The sequence below is a fragment of the Plecotus auritus genome, assembly GCF_963455305.1.
Source record: "Plecotus auritus genome assembly, chromosome: 4".
NCBI lineage: Eukaryota > Metazoa > Chordata > Mammalia > Chiroptera > Vespertilionidae > Plecotus > Plecotus auritus.
The window spans coordinates 145,599,897-145,616,537 of record NC_137775.1 but is presented as its reverse complement, the minus strand read 5'-3'; the positions used below and the strand labels follow the sequence as shown (position 1 = coordinate 145,616,537).

General features: G+C 42.8%; 1 protein-coding gene across 2 annotated transcripts in view; it reads left to right on the top strand.

Moving 5' to 3' along the window:
• SUGCT (succinyl-CoA:glutarate-CoA transferase) overlaps positions 1-16,641 on the top strand; it is a 583,247-nt gene that overhangs the window by 100,982 nt on the left and 465,624 nt on the right. For both annotated transcript variants that reach the window (XM_080665575.1, XM_080665574.1), the window contains exon 9: positions 10,204-10,299. In XM_080665575.1, coding sequence (XP_080521701.1) covers positions 10,204-10,299 — 96 coding nt within the window. The remainder of the gene's footprint in view (positions 1-10,203; positions 10,300-16,641) is intronic.

The window sequence follows — 16,641 nt, the reverse complement described above, 5'->3', positions numbered from 1 at the left end:
ATGTGAGATAATTTGGTTGTATTCATTGCCTCTTCAAAATCCATATAAAATCCAGGTAATCTAATTATATAAATCAATGGCTTCCCTTGACCCTTAGAATAAGATCCCAGATCCTTACTTACCCAAGCCTGTAGGAACCCATGTGATCTGGCCTTTGCATACCTTTCTGGCCTCACCTTGTACTACTTCCCTCTTTTGCTTACTATGTTGCAGCTCCAATGGCCTTCTTTCTCTTCTTGCATATGGTAAGCTTGTTACCACAATAAAGTCTTTTATTTTATTTTATTTATTATTTTTAAAAAAATATATTTTATTGATATCTTACAGAGAGGAAGGGAGAGGAATAGAGAGTTAGAAACATCGATGAGAGAGAAACATCGATCAGCTGCCTCCTGCACACCTCCCACTGGGGATGTGCCCGCAACCCAGGTACATGCCCTTGACCGGAATCGAACCCGGGACCCTTCAGTCCGCAGGCCGACGTTCTATCCACTGAGCCAAACCGGTTTCGGCAAGTCTTTTAATTGGTTGATCTTGTCACCTAGAAAGATTTCCACATGTCTTTTCCAGGTCTCAGATTCAATGTCACATCTTCAAAAAGGTCTTCACTAACCTGCTAGTCTAGAAGAGCCCTTTCTGAGATTCTATTTCAGTTTCTTCATATCACGTATCATTTCTTGATATTTTCCTCTTTGTGTATGTCTGAATGTACCTTACACTAGAATGTAAGCTTCCTGAGAGTACAACCATGTCTGTCTTGTTTTCTGCTATATCACTTGTGCCTAGAATAGTTCCTGCTACATAGTAGGTGTGATGTCAAGATTTTTGAATAAATGAGTGAACCAATGAGGTGCTAGTTGACACTAAAATAAATAAATAGTAGGCCCCTTTCCTTACCCTATGACTCCTCTTCTTTTTATGCTTTCTCGTAAGAATGGAATAAGAGATATAAGGATCAGCCTGGAGCATCTTTAGTACAAAGAAGAGAGTGCTAAAAGAAAAAAAAGAAAAGACACACAAAAAACACATGACAATGATGGGGAGGATGTCAGGGGACATAGGAACCAACTGAAAGAGCTCCCAATATCCAAAGCTGGAATGATTTGAGCAACAAAATAAAGTAGTATTCCATTATAATCCAAAGTATAAAATAAATAAGTCTGTGCTGATATAAGTAAATGATTGAATAAATAGGGGAGAAGAGCAGATTTCCTGTGCACAATTCTAAATAATTTATATAGACACTTACCCTCTAAAAGGAGGATCATAGCCGCCCACCTCTTAAGTGGAGAAAAAAAAAATAAGTAATTTTACAGGGGAGAAACCTGATAAACATGGCCTCACCCAGGTGATCAAGTTCAACACCAAAAGTGATAAATCATGTCGATAGTATATGCCTTTGATATGATGTGTTGAAAATGGTGCTTACTTTTGTGGTCTTCATTCCAAAACCCCATAATCCCAGTCTAATTATGGGAAAACCTTTTGAAAATTCCCAGTTGAGGAACATTCTGCAAAATACCTCATTACCACTCCTCGAAACTGTCAAGGTCATAAAAAAAAAAAAAAGGAATGCATGATAAACTGTTACAGCCACAGGAGGCTAAGGAGCCTATCACTACATATAATGTATTAGTTAACCTGGATGGTATCATGGAACAGAAAAAGGACATCAAGTAAAAACTAAGGAAATCTGAACATCTGGATTATAATCATTAACAGTTTAAAAATATGTTTTTATTGAATTTAGAAAGAGAGAGGAAGGTAGGGAAGGGGAGGGGGAAGAGAGAGAGGAGAGGAGAGGAGAGGAGAGGAGAGGAGAGGAGAGGAGAGAGACGATTGGCTGCCTCCCGCGTGCACCCTGACTGGGGACCGAACTTGCAATCTGGGCATATGCCCTGACTGGGAATTGAACCGTTGACCCTTTGGTACATGGGACACCCACCACTCAACCACCTGAGTGCAACTACCAGGGCTAATCATTATGTTTATCAATATTGGTTCTTTAAATATGTGTCACACTAATATGTTAGTAATAGGGGAACTGGGAGTGGGATGTATGGGAACTTTCTATACTACCTTGGTAATTTTTCTATAAATCTAAAATTTATAATCCCTTCATCCCTTCACCATTTTCTAAAATAAAAAAAATTTAAAAGAGAGTAGTCTTAAATAAGGCTGTATTCTTAAATAAGGCTGTATTCTTCTGTTGTATTATTTTCAGTGCCTACTTTGTCTTCCACTATATATGAATATCATATCTTATTTAACCTACGCCCTGCTTTTGGGTATTTAAATTGGTGCTAGTAGTTTGTACCTACATCATTGACCATACCTATGATTAGTGGAAAGGCTGTTTTGACATGGAGACTTATCTTCTTTTGTTTTATATTACTTCTGATTTCTTCTCTTAGTTTATCTCACTACATTTCCCCTTAAGGGATGACTTTATGTATGTTCTATATGTTGATGACTCCAGCCTAATTGATTGTCTCACAGGCTTCTCCATTTCAAAATATTCAAAGGTGGACTCTTATTTTCCTTTCCTTTCAACTTGTTCCTTTCTCTGACTTTCTTTTTTCTGTTAATGTCTTAATAGCTTACCCGATATTCAGCCAGAAATCTGCCAGTGGTGAACCTGAGTTGGGGCAGTGAAGGATTAAAGAAAACAGACAAGAGAATACAGTTGGGGTCAGGTGGGACACTGTTCTCAGATGGAGAGTCAGTGCCACTACCTGTAAGCCGAGTCTTTATTTTATAGTCAGATCCCATGAGGCAAAGCAAGGGCTTGGTCAAGATGTTTACAATGTTCTCATGAGTTTTGAATCTACTTGATTACATGCACCTGAGAACTCTATCAAGCTTTGTTTTGGCAGCACTTGCTTCACCTCCCGCAGCCTACATCACTCAGCCTCCTGGGACCACAGGTTCGGACCATAAGGTCAAGCTTACAACCATAGCCTTTGGCTATAATTGTGCTGTGAGGGCTTTGCCCTCCAAGCTGGGACCTGCACGTGGCTTTGCCACAAGAGGACTGTGCCCTCTCATTAGTTTGAGGCTTGAACCTGTCCAAATGCTGTAGCTGCTCTCCACACCTTTCTATGATCTTCATGGCATGATCTGGCCTCTGTCAGCCTCTCCACTTTCATTCCCTGTTTCTTTCTTGGCATGCTTCAGTTACATTGGTCTACCGTCAGGTCCCCCTCCCCCCGCACCGCCCCAGCCCCCATGCCAATTACTTTCCAGCCTTAGGGCTTTCACACATATTATTCTCTTTGTTTTTAAAGTTTCTTCCAGTTCCTTTCCCCATATCAGTTTTTATAAGTCCAAGGGGGGCAGAATAATGTCTTTTGCATTTACTTATGTATACCCAGTACCTAGCATAATGCCTTACACAAAGCAGCACTTAATATTTGTTGAATAAGTAAGACAACAGTAATTAGTCATTCATGTGTTAAAAAAATTAGTGTGCAAGCTCCATGTTAGGTGCTATGAGACGTTACAAAGGTTTTATAATACACTAGTAGCCCATCGCACGATATCGTGCACAGTAGGCTGCCTGCCGCTTCTGTGGGAGCCAGTGGGAACCGCAGTACACCGCCGGGAGCCACGCTGCTTCCGCGGGAGCCCGGAGGGAGCCGTGGAGGTGGGCCCGCCGTCTCCTTTCCAGGCCTGTCCTTGTCCGTGTGCGCTCCAGCTCCAGGGCGCCAGCCTGAACTGGGCCACGGCGGCTTGCTGGCCCCTGTCTCTGTCTCTGTCTCTGCTCCAGGCCTCACCTGCATGCGCAGCCTCCTCCTGTCTGGTCATGACCTGTTATGGCATCCCTCCTAATGTGCATATTTCCTCTTTACATATATATACTAGAGGCCCGGTGCATGCAATTCATGCACGGGGGGGAGGGTGTCCCTCAGCCCAGCCTGCACCCTTTCCAATCTGAGATCCCTCGAGGGATGTCCGACTGCCTGTTTAGGCCCAATCCCAATAAGACATCCCTCTCACAATCCAGGACTGCTGGCTCCCAACCGCTCGCCTGTCTGCCTTCCTGATTGCCCTTAACCGCTTCTGCCTGCCAGCCTGATCACCCCCTAACCACTCCCCTGCCAGCCTGATTGATGCCTAACTGCGCCCCTGCCAGCCTGATTGCCCCTAACTGCCCTCCCCTGCAGACCTGGTCCCCCCTAACTGCCCTCCCCTGCAGGCCTGGTCCCCCCTAACTGCCCTCCCCTGCAGGCCTGTTTCCCCCCCAACTGCTCTCCCCTGCAGGCCTGGGTCTCCCCCAACTGCCCTTCCCTGCAGACCCAGTCACCCCCAACTTCCCTCCTCTGCTGGCCTGGTCACCCCTAACTGCCCTCCCCTGCAGGCTTGATTGCCCCCAGCTGCCCTCCCTTGCAGGCCTGGTTTCTCCCAACTGCCCTCCCCTGCTGGCCATCTTCTTGTGGCCATCTTGTGTCCACATAGGGGCAGCCATCTTTGACCACATGGGGGCGCCATCTTGTGTGTTGGAGTGATGGTTAATTTGCATATTACTCTTTTATTAGATAGGATATATAGATAATTTTTACCCTGAAATAGTTCCCAATTTAAAAGGAGTGATAGGATAAGATACTAAATAATATTGTAACATGGAGAAAGGCACTGTGGTAGTAATTTAAAGTTCTGCCAGTAGCCAGCTGTGTGACCTCAGATAACTCATCGCCCTTCTCTGTTCCTTTATTTAGCTACTAGAGGCCTGGTGCATGAAATTTGTGTACGGGGTGGGGGGGTCCCCTTAGCCCAGCCTGCACCCTATCCAATCCTGAACCCCTCTCACAATCCTGGACTGCTGGCTCCTAATCACTCACCCGCCTGCCTACCTGGTTGTCCCTAACTGCCCCCTCTTGCCAGCCTGATTGCCCCTCACTGCCTCTGTGTGCTGGCCTGATCACCCCTAACTTTCTCCCTGCTGGCCTGGTCACCCCTTACTGCCCCCCTCTGCTGGCCTGGTCACCCCCAACTGCCCCCCCTGCTGGCCTGGTCATCCCCAACTGCCCTCTCCCGCCAGCCTACTTGCCCCTCACTGCCCCCCCCCAGCAGCATAATTGCACCCAGCTGTCCCCCCCTGCTGGTCTGGTTGCCCCCAACTGCACCCCCATGCTGCTCTGGTCGCCCCCAACTGCCCCCTCCTACTGGCCTGGTCTCCCCATGTAGCTTGCTTGTTCAGTCGTTTGGTCGTCCCTCACTAACCCCCCTGCCGGCCTGGTCGTAGGCAGCCATCTTGTAGGGGTGTGATGGTCAATTTGCATATTACCTCTTTATTATATAGGATCCTATATAATAAAAGACTAATATGCAAATTGTCCCCTTGACCAGGAGTTTGACTGGGAGTTCGACCAGGGGGTGGGACCAGCCAGCCAACCTCCCCCACTCCCTCCCCCCAGCCAGCCCAGCCTGATCACCCCAATCGGGGTGGGCCAGCTGGACTCCACCCATTCACAAATTCATGCACTGGGCCTCTAGTCTGTAATATTAAGGAATTTGACTGGACTTTCCTAAGGCTTGTTTACAATTAATGGTACATTGGTTAAATTATTTTTCCCAGGCTCCATCCTTGAAGAGTCTGATTCAGTAGATTTGGAGAATTCCCCAGGTGATTGTATGGCACAACCGGTTTAGGAACTATTGATCTAGGTCAGGGGTCCTCAAACTTTTTAAACAGAGGGCCAGTTCACAGTCCCTCAGACCGTTGGAGGGCCGGACTATAGTTTAAAAAAAAAACTATGAACAAATTCCTATGCGCACTGCGGGCCTGGGACGAGTCGGCTGCTAAGCAAGACAGGCAGCGGCACCCGGCGGGCCGGATAAATGTCCTCGGTGGGCCGCATGTGGCCCGCGGGCCGTAGTTTGAGGACGCCGGATCTAGGTCTTTCTAGCTTTTCCATGTTATAATTCTAATTGTAGTACAAGGTTGACTGAAAGTGCAGCAGGAGTCAGGCAAATTAAGGTCTTGTACCGTATTTGTTCAGAGGCAGGGAAAATATTTTTGTGCTTCAGTGATGGGAGAACTTAATGGATAAGATCACACTGAAATGGACTTTGAAGACTGGATAGAGATATAGGCAAATGCAGAAATGAAGCATGACTGGGGTTTAGTCCAGTTTAGTTAGAGGCCAGAATATATGCAAGAGAGTGGGGTTTGTGGGTGGTGGAATTACCCATTTTGATGCAATGGACCATAGTTCTAGTCTTGTTTTCCCCACCTTGCCTATCATACTTGGTTGTCCTTTTGGGGATGAAAGATTCTATTATTGCAGTTTGATCCTTATTTGGTAGGAGTGAAACATGTGGTGACCAATACCATGGAGCTGCTTTGGGAAATAATTGTGTGTCTTCTTCCTCAATCCTTTAGTGACTCTGCCCTTTGAGATCCATTTTGATCACCCCATTGGTTTTCTGGTCAGAAACAAAGAATATTAAGGATTCACTATGTTATTAAAATAATAGTTTTGCTGTCAGAATGATTATTATTAAATCAAAGATGGCTTTTTTTGTTTAGATGAAACCATATAAAGGCAACATTCTGAGTAAATTATATAGCATCCACATGATGAAATAATGAGCCTAAGTTTAGGGGATGAAAATAATGATATAATGCAATATTTAGAATGGATATACAGTATGTACTTATTAACCAAAAAGTCACATCCTATGTTCATTTGAGTTGTGCAAAATTTGTCATTAATTGCCAGGAAGCCTCTGGTTTTTTATACGTAATCACATCATAGCTGTTGACTTTTCCCCCTTTCTCCTGCCTTAAAAAAATCCTTGTAAATAGTAGATTACTTTCAGATCTACTTTTAAACATTGGGTTACTAAGTTTAGCCCAGTGCTCTCTTGTTTCAAAGTATAATTCTTTTCCCTCCAACTTTGCCTCTGAGTATTTACTGATAAATCATACTTTGTTTCTGGATGACATCTGGCTTCAAATCTTATTTAATCTGTTTGCCCAGTGGGAGCACGCTATTCTGAAATGTTTGTTGTTTTCATGAGTCAGCACTGTGTGGAGAAAATGGATATAGTATTCCATTTAGAAACAGTCTGTGAGATGAGTTCTGACTCTTCATTCAAACTAAATCTAAATGGGGCTACTTTTATTAAATAGTTGTCAAAGACAGATTATCAAGGTGGGAACAGAAACACAGAAGCCAAAACTGAGAATAAAGAATGAGGTAGTGGGCAAGATAGCCAGGTACAGTCCACCCCATGCCTACCCCTGGCAGTTGTCTCAGGTCAGTCTAGGATTTAAGACTAACCTGTAATCATCCAGTTATCCCACTATCTCATGCAGCCCTTGCTGATGTGGATGTATTATCAGTTGACCTTGAGATTAGAGTAGTAGAAATACTAAGCCTGTTGTGATTAATTGCTTGCAAAGAATTACTTTTATTAATGTGAACTAGAGGCCTGATGCACGCAATTCGTGCAAGAGTAGGCCCTCCTTCCCCCAGCTGCCGGCATCGGCTTCCCTCTGGCACCCGGGACCCAGGCTTTCCTCGCAGCCTTGGCTTAGTCCAGAAGGTCATCTGGAAGGACATCTGGTCTAATTAGCATATTATGCTTTTATTATTATAGATTCTTTGCTTCCAGTAGCAGCAGAGCACCTTAGCAGTGGTTCTCAACCTTTCTAATGCCCAGACCCTTTAATACAGTTCCTCATGTTGTGGTGACCCCCAACCATAAAATTATTTTCGTTGCTACTTCATAACTGTAATTTTGCTACTGTTAATGAATCGTAATGTAAATATCTGTGTTTTTCGATGGCCTTAGGCTCTACAGCAGCGGTTCGCCTAAGACCATCGGAAAACACAGATATTTACATTACGATTCATAACAGTAGCAAAATTACAGTTATGAAGTAGCAACGAAAATAATTTTATGGTTGGGGGTCACCACAACATGAGGAACTGTATTAAAGGGTCGCGGCATTAGAAAGGTTGAGAACCACTGCTTTAGAGGATGCTTTAACCAAATGTATTTGAAAGAAACAACCTCTCCCTGACCTATTCCCTCCCCGCCCCCCCCAAAACAAACAAACAAACAAACAAAACAAACAAAACATAGCTAGATTAACGAAGATCCTTTCTTATAGGTAAGAAAATAGAAAAACCTTAGACTGGAGAAAATTTTCTCAATTTCACAGAAAAATTACTACTATTGCATCCCTGCTATCTTTTTATCAGCCAGACTTTTAAGAAGAATAATTGAGTCAGAAGTGTAGAGAACTTGGAAGCAAAGTTAAGACTATTTACTATATTGCAAATTGTGTTCTGTGTTCATATGCGCAGGGTGGCACTGCAGGTCTGCCTCTGCGTCAGTCAGAGCACGTGGGGGTATTATGTGCATATACAGGGTGTCCCCCAAAATGTATACCCACTTTAACAGCTAATGCTCAATTTTGAAAATGAAATGTATTTTAATAAACACTGCCTTCATAATTATTCAAAGTGTGTATACATTTTTTTTGAGACACCCTATATATTAGGATTTCCTATATTACGTGGTTTGATATAAGAGTTCTGCTCTTTTATAAAAAGCTTGAAAAAATTGAAAATTGGTTTAGGTCAAATGTCAAAGTTATTATAGAGAATGTACCTGAAAATCAAAGTAGTTAAATTATATAACTACAATTGTACAACTATTTAGAGGTTGACTGAAATTAGAAACCGTGAACCTGGACTTCCCATCCAGTGCATTTTTACTACAAAATGTTGATTTGGTTTTCCATTTTGAAAGACACAGAAGTGATCTGTGAAATGGTGATTAACATTAGGCAGCCCCAGGCAGCCCTGGAATGCTCCATGGTTCAAATGCCCAAGACCAGATGGAGGTCCAGAAGTGGATGACTCAAAGTTTATTAGTTTTGCCACCTGGGCAGTACAGCCGAACCAGCTGCCATAAGGCAGTTCCAATTTTAACAGAGCAGTAAATGAACATAAAAGTCAGTGTAAATCCCAAGAATACGCTAAAGGAGAATGGCTGCCGCTGCAAGGAGATTCATTCAGGCCGAGCCTATTGGTGGCCCTGGTAGGAGGCACAGGTGCCACGCCAGGCAGAGGGCAAGAACAGGTTGTGGCCCCAAGCCTTGAAAAATCACCCGTTGAGTTGTTGCAGGAGCCAGTCTCAATGTGGAATATATTGGACTTGCTGGCTTGATAGATTCCTAATCATATCTGATGATTTATAGTGGGAAAAGCAAGCCCATGCTATCTCTTGATGATGTTAGAAGTCAAGATGCCTTTTTTTTCTGGAAACTGAAAAGTTGTTATTAGGTCACCTCCTTTCCATAATTCTGGGCCCTCAAAGGCATGGCTTTTCACTGGAACATAGTTTCTTGTGGCAGATCTCCAGGAATCAAGTTACTATCTTCATGCTATCCTTATATGGAGTTGAATTATTGTGGGTTTTCAAGATCTGCATATGAAATGTTGCACGAGTAAGTTTTAGATAACCCCTTTAATAGAACTATGCTTCTTGAACATGGAAATAAGTATAATAATGAGGCCAGAAGCAAGTTGGGAAAGTTACAGTACTTTTTGTTTAAATGAGGGTGATTCACTCTGAATGAAAGTAAACAAATAATCTTGATTCTCTGTGTTAGTAAAAATGCGTTAGGCAGCAAGGAACAAAAAACTTGACTAAATGGACTTAAAAACAAAATAGAGGTTAGTTAGTTTGTTTATCTATATACGTAATGACAAGTTTCGAGGAATGCGCCTCCTGACTTTGCTTCACCTGCTCAGTGATGGCACAGTCTCATTTTGTGTCATCTTGATGGAAAGTAAAAGGACCGGAGGAGACGGGAAGGGAATGTATGATTGCTGATTTATGTTGCTAAGGCTTTGATGCTAAAAGCTTGACCAGGTTCCACCTGCTGGGGCAACTTCTGCCTTCAGGTGATCTTTTCAGGAGCTAAATGTTTCTGTATTTATACTTCTCAGGTGACCATTACTCAGGACTTAGTCTCATGTACTAATCTAACACTGCTCTTCCTTGCTTTGTATGATGAAAGGTGATACCTGTATTTTCTAACCTGTTGGGAGTTTCTTTTTCTCTCTCTTATCTTCTGCAATGACATAAAGTGAAATCAAATCAGAACTTTCATATTATAACCTTTTGTTAATGAGTGAGTATAGATACACTGACTTTTTTTTCTTTTTCTTCTGATAGGTGGCATGTTTAACCCAGGTAGCTGCTAATTATCTTATTGGCCAAAAAGAAGCGAAACGTTGGGGCACAGCTCATGGCAGTATTGTTCCCTACCAGGTAAGAATACAACAAGATTATAGTGTTGGGCTACTATAACCTGCAATTTTGTATGGTATGAGTTTGTGAAATGATTTCCTTAAAAAAACATTAGGAGTATTCTGTCATATATATCTTTGTCTAATTATAACAAGGATCTGTTGTTCACTGTAAATGCTGTGTATTGCACATTTCTTCATCAGAAGATTAGTAACAGGACACTTAAATGGATCAAAGAAACTTGCTGAAAGTGAATAACTATTTGGACTCAGGATGGTTTGCTTTACTTTTTTTTTTTTCCACCCAAAAGAGGCACTAATTGTAGCCATTTGAGAAAGCATGGTTTGTTCACTATGTCAGTTATAAACCAAATGTTACCTACCCCAGTTGACAATAATATTCTCACAGGGTTGGAGTAAAATGAAAATTAGCCTGTGACAGATCTTCATTTTTGAGCAAAGCAGATGGTTCAGGAACTGCTGTTCTTTATTAAGTGTCTAAACTTGTCCTTAGAAATTCTTGACTTTGGCTAGTGTAAATGAAGTGTGAAGGAACTGTGATCTTTCAAAAACAAAAACAAAAAACTCTAACTCTTCTTCCAAACCCCTAACCTTTGCTTAGCCCAGTTGTATTAGATCTCATTTTATTTACTAATGTATTTGTCATATCTTCTGCATTATGTTGTAAGTTTAAGAGTAGAGGTGTCTTTTTCATGGTGTCCTTTTTTATACCTAGTAGAAGCACATACTAGATACTATAACATTTCTGTTGAATAAGGGAGTGAATTTTGCTATAGTCATTTTAGTGCTAGTGCCCTTAACAGAACACATAAAAGTCAGCATTTTCCATTTGTCAGGAAACCCATCAACACCGCTAATCATCCTTTTAGTTTTATGAACAGTATTTCCTCGGGCAAAACTAGTTTCATTTCAGTTTTTTAATACAGATCCGAAGAAAGCGGTGACCCAATGTGATTCCACAATTCTCTCTCTATTTCTATTTATGGTCTTTATGCCCGAGACATCACTATGATTTTCCTGTAGAACTGTGGTCTCTCCTTTTAACACATTCAGTTAATCTTTTGGCATTGTTACAGCTGTGGAGATGTTTTCTTTAGTTCCTTCCCTCTTTTCTCCCAGCTTGGCTTTGTGACCACCGTGGGTCACATTTTGCTTCCCCTCTCCTTAGCCCTTTGTGTTTGCTCCTACCTTCTAGCCAAACCTACCTCCCGTCACAAAAGTGGTCTTTTGGACTAGTTAGAGATGATCAAATTCAGCCTTCTCATTTCTCAGATAAGACATCTTGTACTTCGGTTGGTTAGATGGACTCCAACTCTGACCTCCTGCCTCCTTGTGGAGTATTCTTTCAGACCCTGGTACCTTTGATATGAGAGTGTGTGATTCCAGTTTCCTCCTTCGACTCCACCCCACCCCTTCTCCACCAAACTTCCTCCTAGCTAAGGGGTCTCATCAGCTAATTAATTTATGCTCATCGTTAATAATGGAAATCCCTGACAAGGGCATTTTAACAGAGGACAGTGCTAGAACCTGTGGGAATTCATCTCAAATAATGGCAGTCTCAGCCTTACTTTGTGATGTGTATGGAGAAAGCATTTATGAGTTGGAAGGCTTTACAGTGTAATTCCAACTCACGTTACATAGCGAGGTGTATAAGGTTTATAGTTTATTTTTGCTTATTTTAAAAAATAGAATGTATTTTTTAAAAGTTTTATAAATACTTCAGCTATCCATCCTGGATGTTTGCACCAGAGCTCTGGCATCTTGGGTGTTTTCTCAATTATTTCATTGTGATGTGAAAAGAAATTTACAACCTTTGGCTTTTGTAATTGTAGTTAAAAGATATAAGTGTCTGTCAGTGTGTGTGCGTGTGCTTTTGTTTTTTGAAGACACAAATGTACGTCTTCGGCTTGAATTGTCCCAGTGACATAAAATGGATAATGTGCTTATTTGATCTAGTTGATTGCAGCTTTATTATTAGTAAGAAGTAAGAGAAGATCTGCTAGGGTCTTCCCTCAGGAGCCCAGAATTAATTTGTTTTCTCTTGGTAAAGTTCAGCACTATGACTAAGGAACAAATGCAAATGTCGCTCGAATGAAGCTAGCATACCAAGATAGGTCCTAGATATACTTGTAGATCCTGGTCTGTTTACAATTTTAAAAATACTAGAGGCTCGATGAATGAAAATTCATGCACTGGAAAGGGGTCCCTCATCCTGGCCTGCCCCCTCTCACAGTACGGGAGCCCTCAGGGGTGGGAGGCGACCCGGTAATCAGGGTAAGGTTACACACTTGATTACCATCACACCTCTGCTGCTGCCACTGCTGGCAGCGCAAGCCTCAGCTGGCCCTGGTTACCTGAGCCTCGCCCTGGGCAGCTGGACAGCTGCCATCCGAGGCTTGCCTGCGCCTCGGGCCGGCCCTGGGTGGCTGGGGGCTGAGAGGACTGGGGGACTCCAGAGGCACGCGCCTGCCAACCCGGCAGGGCTGAGGGGACTGGGCGCCACCGTCTTGTGGCTGTGGGCACTGCCATCTTTGAGGATGTGGCAGTCAATTAGCATATTCCCTCCTTATTGGCTGTGGGCACCTCCATCTTTGAGGGCGGGGCAGTCAATTAGCATATTCCCTCCTTATTGGCTGTGGGCACCACCATCTTTGAGGGTGGTGCAGTCAGTTAGCATATTCCCTCCTTATTGGCTGTGGGCACCGCCATCTTTGAGAGTGGGACAGTCAATTAGCATATTCCCTCATTATTGGCTGTGGGCACTGCCATCTTTGAGGGGGGGCAGTCAATTAGCATATTCCCTCCTTTTGGCCATGCGCACCACCACCTTTGCGACGGCATAAGGGTCAATTAGCATATTCCCTCTTTATTAGATAGGATATTTGGGAAATATTTTTATGGGTGAATATGAGGATAATTATAATTTAATCCTATCTAATAAAAGAGTAATATGCAAATTAACCATCACTCTGCTACACCCACAAGCCACGCCAACCAGCTAATCAGGAGCGAATATGCAAATAAACCCAACCAAGATGGCTACCGCCACAGAGAGCAGGAGGGAGGCTTGGGTTTCCCCGACAATGGTGAAGCCAAGCTTTCCGCCTGCCCTTGCCCGCCTAGGCCTCCACTCAAGGCTACAAAGTTTCAATGATAGAAGATACATAAATCCAAACAGAAATGGCGGCAGTCACGGAGCTGGAAAGAGCAGGAGGCTAGGGTTGCCCCCGGCAATGGAGGAAGCCAAGCTTTCCGCACACCCTGGCCGGCCCAGGTCTCGCTTAAGGCTACAAAGTTTCAATTATAAAAGATACATAAATCCCAATAGAAATGGCTGCCGCCATGGAGCGAGCAGAAGGCTTGGCTCTGCTCCAGGCTAAATAAAGTTTCAATTTTAGAAGCTAAATAAGCCCCAGATACCAGGGCCTCCGCTTGGGTCACCAGGGGGCGTGGCCAGCCTGCAAACCACCACAGGCCCCTCGCCCAGGCCGCCCCACGCCCCAAGGGAACCCCCACCCTGATCCGGGACACCCTTCAGGGCAAACCAGCTGGCCCCCACCCATGCACCAGGCCTCTATCCTATCTAATAAAAGAGTAATATGCAGATTGACCATCACTCCAACACACAAGATGGCTACCCCCATGTGGTCAAAGATCCTGCCTCCATGTGGATACAAGATGGCCACCACAAGATGGCCAGCAGTTGGGAGGGACCAGGCCTGCAAGGGAGGGCATTTGTGGGTGATCAGGCCTGCAGGGGAGGGCAGTTGTGGGGGACCCAGGCCAGCAGGGGAGAGCAGTTAGGGGTGACCAGTCCTGCAGGGGAGGGCAGTTAGTGGCAAACAGGCTGGCAGGGGAGCAGTTAGACATCAATCAGGCTGTTAGGGGAGTGGTTAGGGGGTGATCAGGCTGGCAGGCAGAAGCGGTTAGGGGCAATCAGGAAGGCAGGCAGGCGAGCAGTAGGGAGCCAGCATTCCTGGATTGTGAGAGGGATATCCAACTGCCCGCTTAGGCCCGGTCCCACCAGGATCGGGACTAAACAGGCAGTCAGACATCCCTCGAGGGGTCTCAGATTGGAAAGGGTGCAGACTGGGCAGAGGGACACCTTCCGCCCCCCCCCCCCCCCCGTGCACGAATTTCATGCACTGGGCCTCTAGTTTTATATAATAATTATTGTTTGTATCTAATTTGAGTTGTCTGAGTTTTGATATGAAGGTTTACAGTGGAAGACTCTGGTGGTCTTAGGAATTAGTTAAGAGGCCCAGTCCACTCTCCTCTATTCTTGCTGAAACCTATCTGAAAGATCATAGACCTTGAATGCATGGAATGTAAATTTCTGGAATGTATTCTATGCCTGCACACAAGCAATAGATATGGGTAGAAGAAAACATAAATACAGTCTAACTCAGAATTTATGACTGCCTCTCTCAAATTTCTCCCAGCTTTACCCACCTATCCTACATATACCTACATATTTACTTCTGGGGTGACTATTTCACATCTTCTCTCTCCTCACCCTTAGTTTCTTATTTTACTCAAAAGTGATGTAATCAGAAGAGAACTACTACATATTTCTTTACAGTACCTCCCAAACTTCTACATGTGTATTCATAAGTAGTTCATTTCATTCCCTTCTATCACAATGGATGAATCGTCCCTTTCCTGCACCTCTTCTCCTCTATCACTTATATTACCTGTCAGTGGATAAACATATGATCATATCTTTCGCCTTAAACTCAGAAACCTTCCTTAGATCCCATGTCATATCTTTTTCCATCTCTCATCCCATTTCTCCATGTTCTCTATTACAAAACTCCTCAAAAGAATTTTGGGTGGTGTCTGCTGAAAGGAAGCACTCCACCATTTATACTACAATACAATTTGTGCCTCAGAGGCAAAGAGATTTTACAGTACTCTGAGGCCTCAGAAATTTGGGCGCTTGGAAAAGTTGACTTTCTGAGCAGTTCATTAATAAGAATAATCTTTTTTTTTTTTTGAGCCTTTCAAATGTAGGGACTTCAAGTGGAATTTTCCCCGATGGCCTGATAATTTACATGGGGATTTCTTTTTAATTTCCTCCCCCCCATCCCAGTAGCTTCTAATTCAAGAAATTGAAGAAAACAGTTATTCAAATGATTAAATAAAATCATTTTTCCCTTTCTTCAGTTGGCCTCATTCAACCAATGAGTGGAGCAGGAAGCTGTGCCATGTTATTTCTGGTAGGGACTTTATACTGTATGTTTAACTTGGCACAAGCAGAGCCTCGGACAGGCGGTAAATTACAAGCTTGAAGAGATGTAGCACTTTGCTGTCAATCCTTAGAAAACATCAAAATGATGTTACATCATAGCATATTAAGTAACCTTGGGAATTTTCAAAACCTATTTAAGGATTTTTTTTAATAAATCAAAATGTAAACATTATACATCTATCTGTTTCTTTGTGACTTTTTCCCCTTTAACAGTCACACTAACACATAAACTAGTTTTTTTCCCACCATAATCCTAACTCTAAATCTAACCTTAAACCTAAACATAACTCAAAACCTAATCCTAACCTTAAACCTTACCTTAGCTCTTATCCTAAATCTAACATTAATCCTAAACTTAATTTAAACACAAACCCTAAACTCAATGCTAACTCTAATCCTAACCATAATTCTAACTCAAACCTTAACACCAACTTTAGTAAAAACTTAATCATAACCCTAAAGCTAACTCTAAATGTAACTTTAATTTAGTTCTTAATCAAATACTAACCCTAGACCTAATCTAATTTTAAAGCGAACCCTAACCTCAAAGTTAACTCTGCTCTAACACTAACCCTGAACCTAATCATAAACTCAACCCTAATCCTAACCCTTAAGCATCCCTAAACCTAACCCTTAACCTAAACCGAATACTAATTTAACCCAAACAATAAACTCTAATCTAACTCTTACTCTAACCCTAACCCTAATTATAAACTCAACCTTAACCACAACTCTAACCCTAACCTTCATACAAAACCTAACTCAAAATCAAATTCTAACACTAACCCTAAAACCTAAACTTAACCCTAACCTTAGCTTTTACATTAAACCTAAACCTACCCCTAACTTAAAACCACATGCTAACCTCAATGCTAACTCAAATCCTAATACTAACACTAATCACAAACTCAGTGTTAACCTCAACCTTAACCTGAACTCTCTCATCTTAACCCTAACCTAATTTTAACTCAAAACATAACCCTAACCTTAACCCTGACCCTGAACTGAGCTCTGACCTTTGCCTCTACCCTAATCCTACCCCAACTTTAACTCTAATAAACCCAAACTAAAGTGTCAAAGTATAGTTTAAAC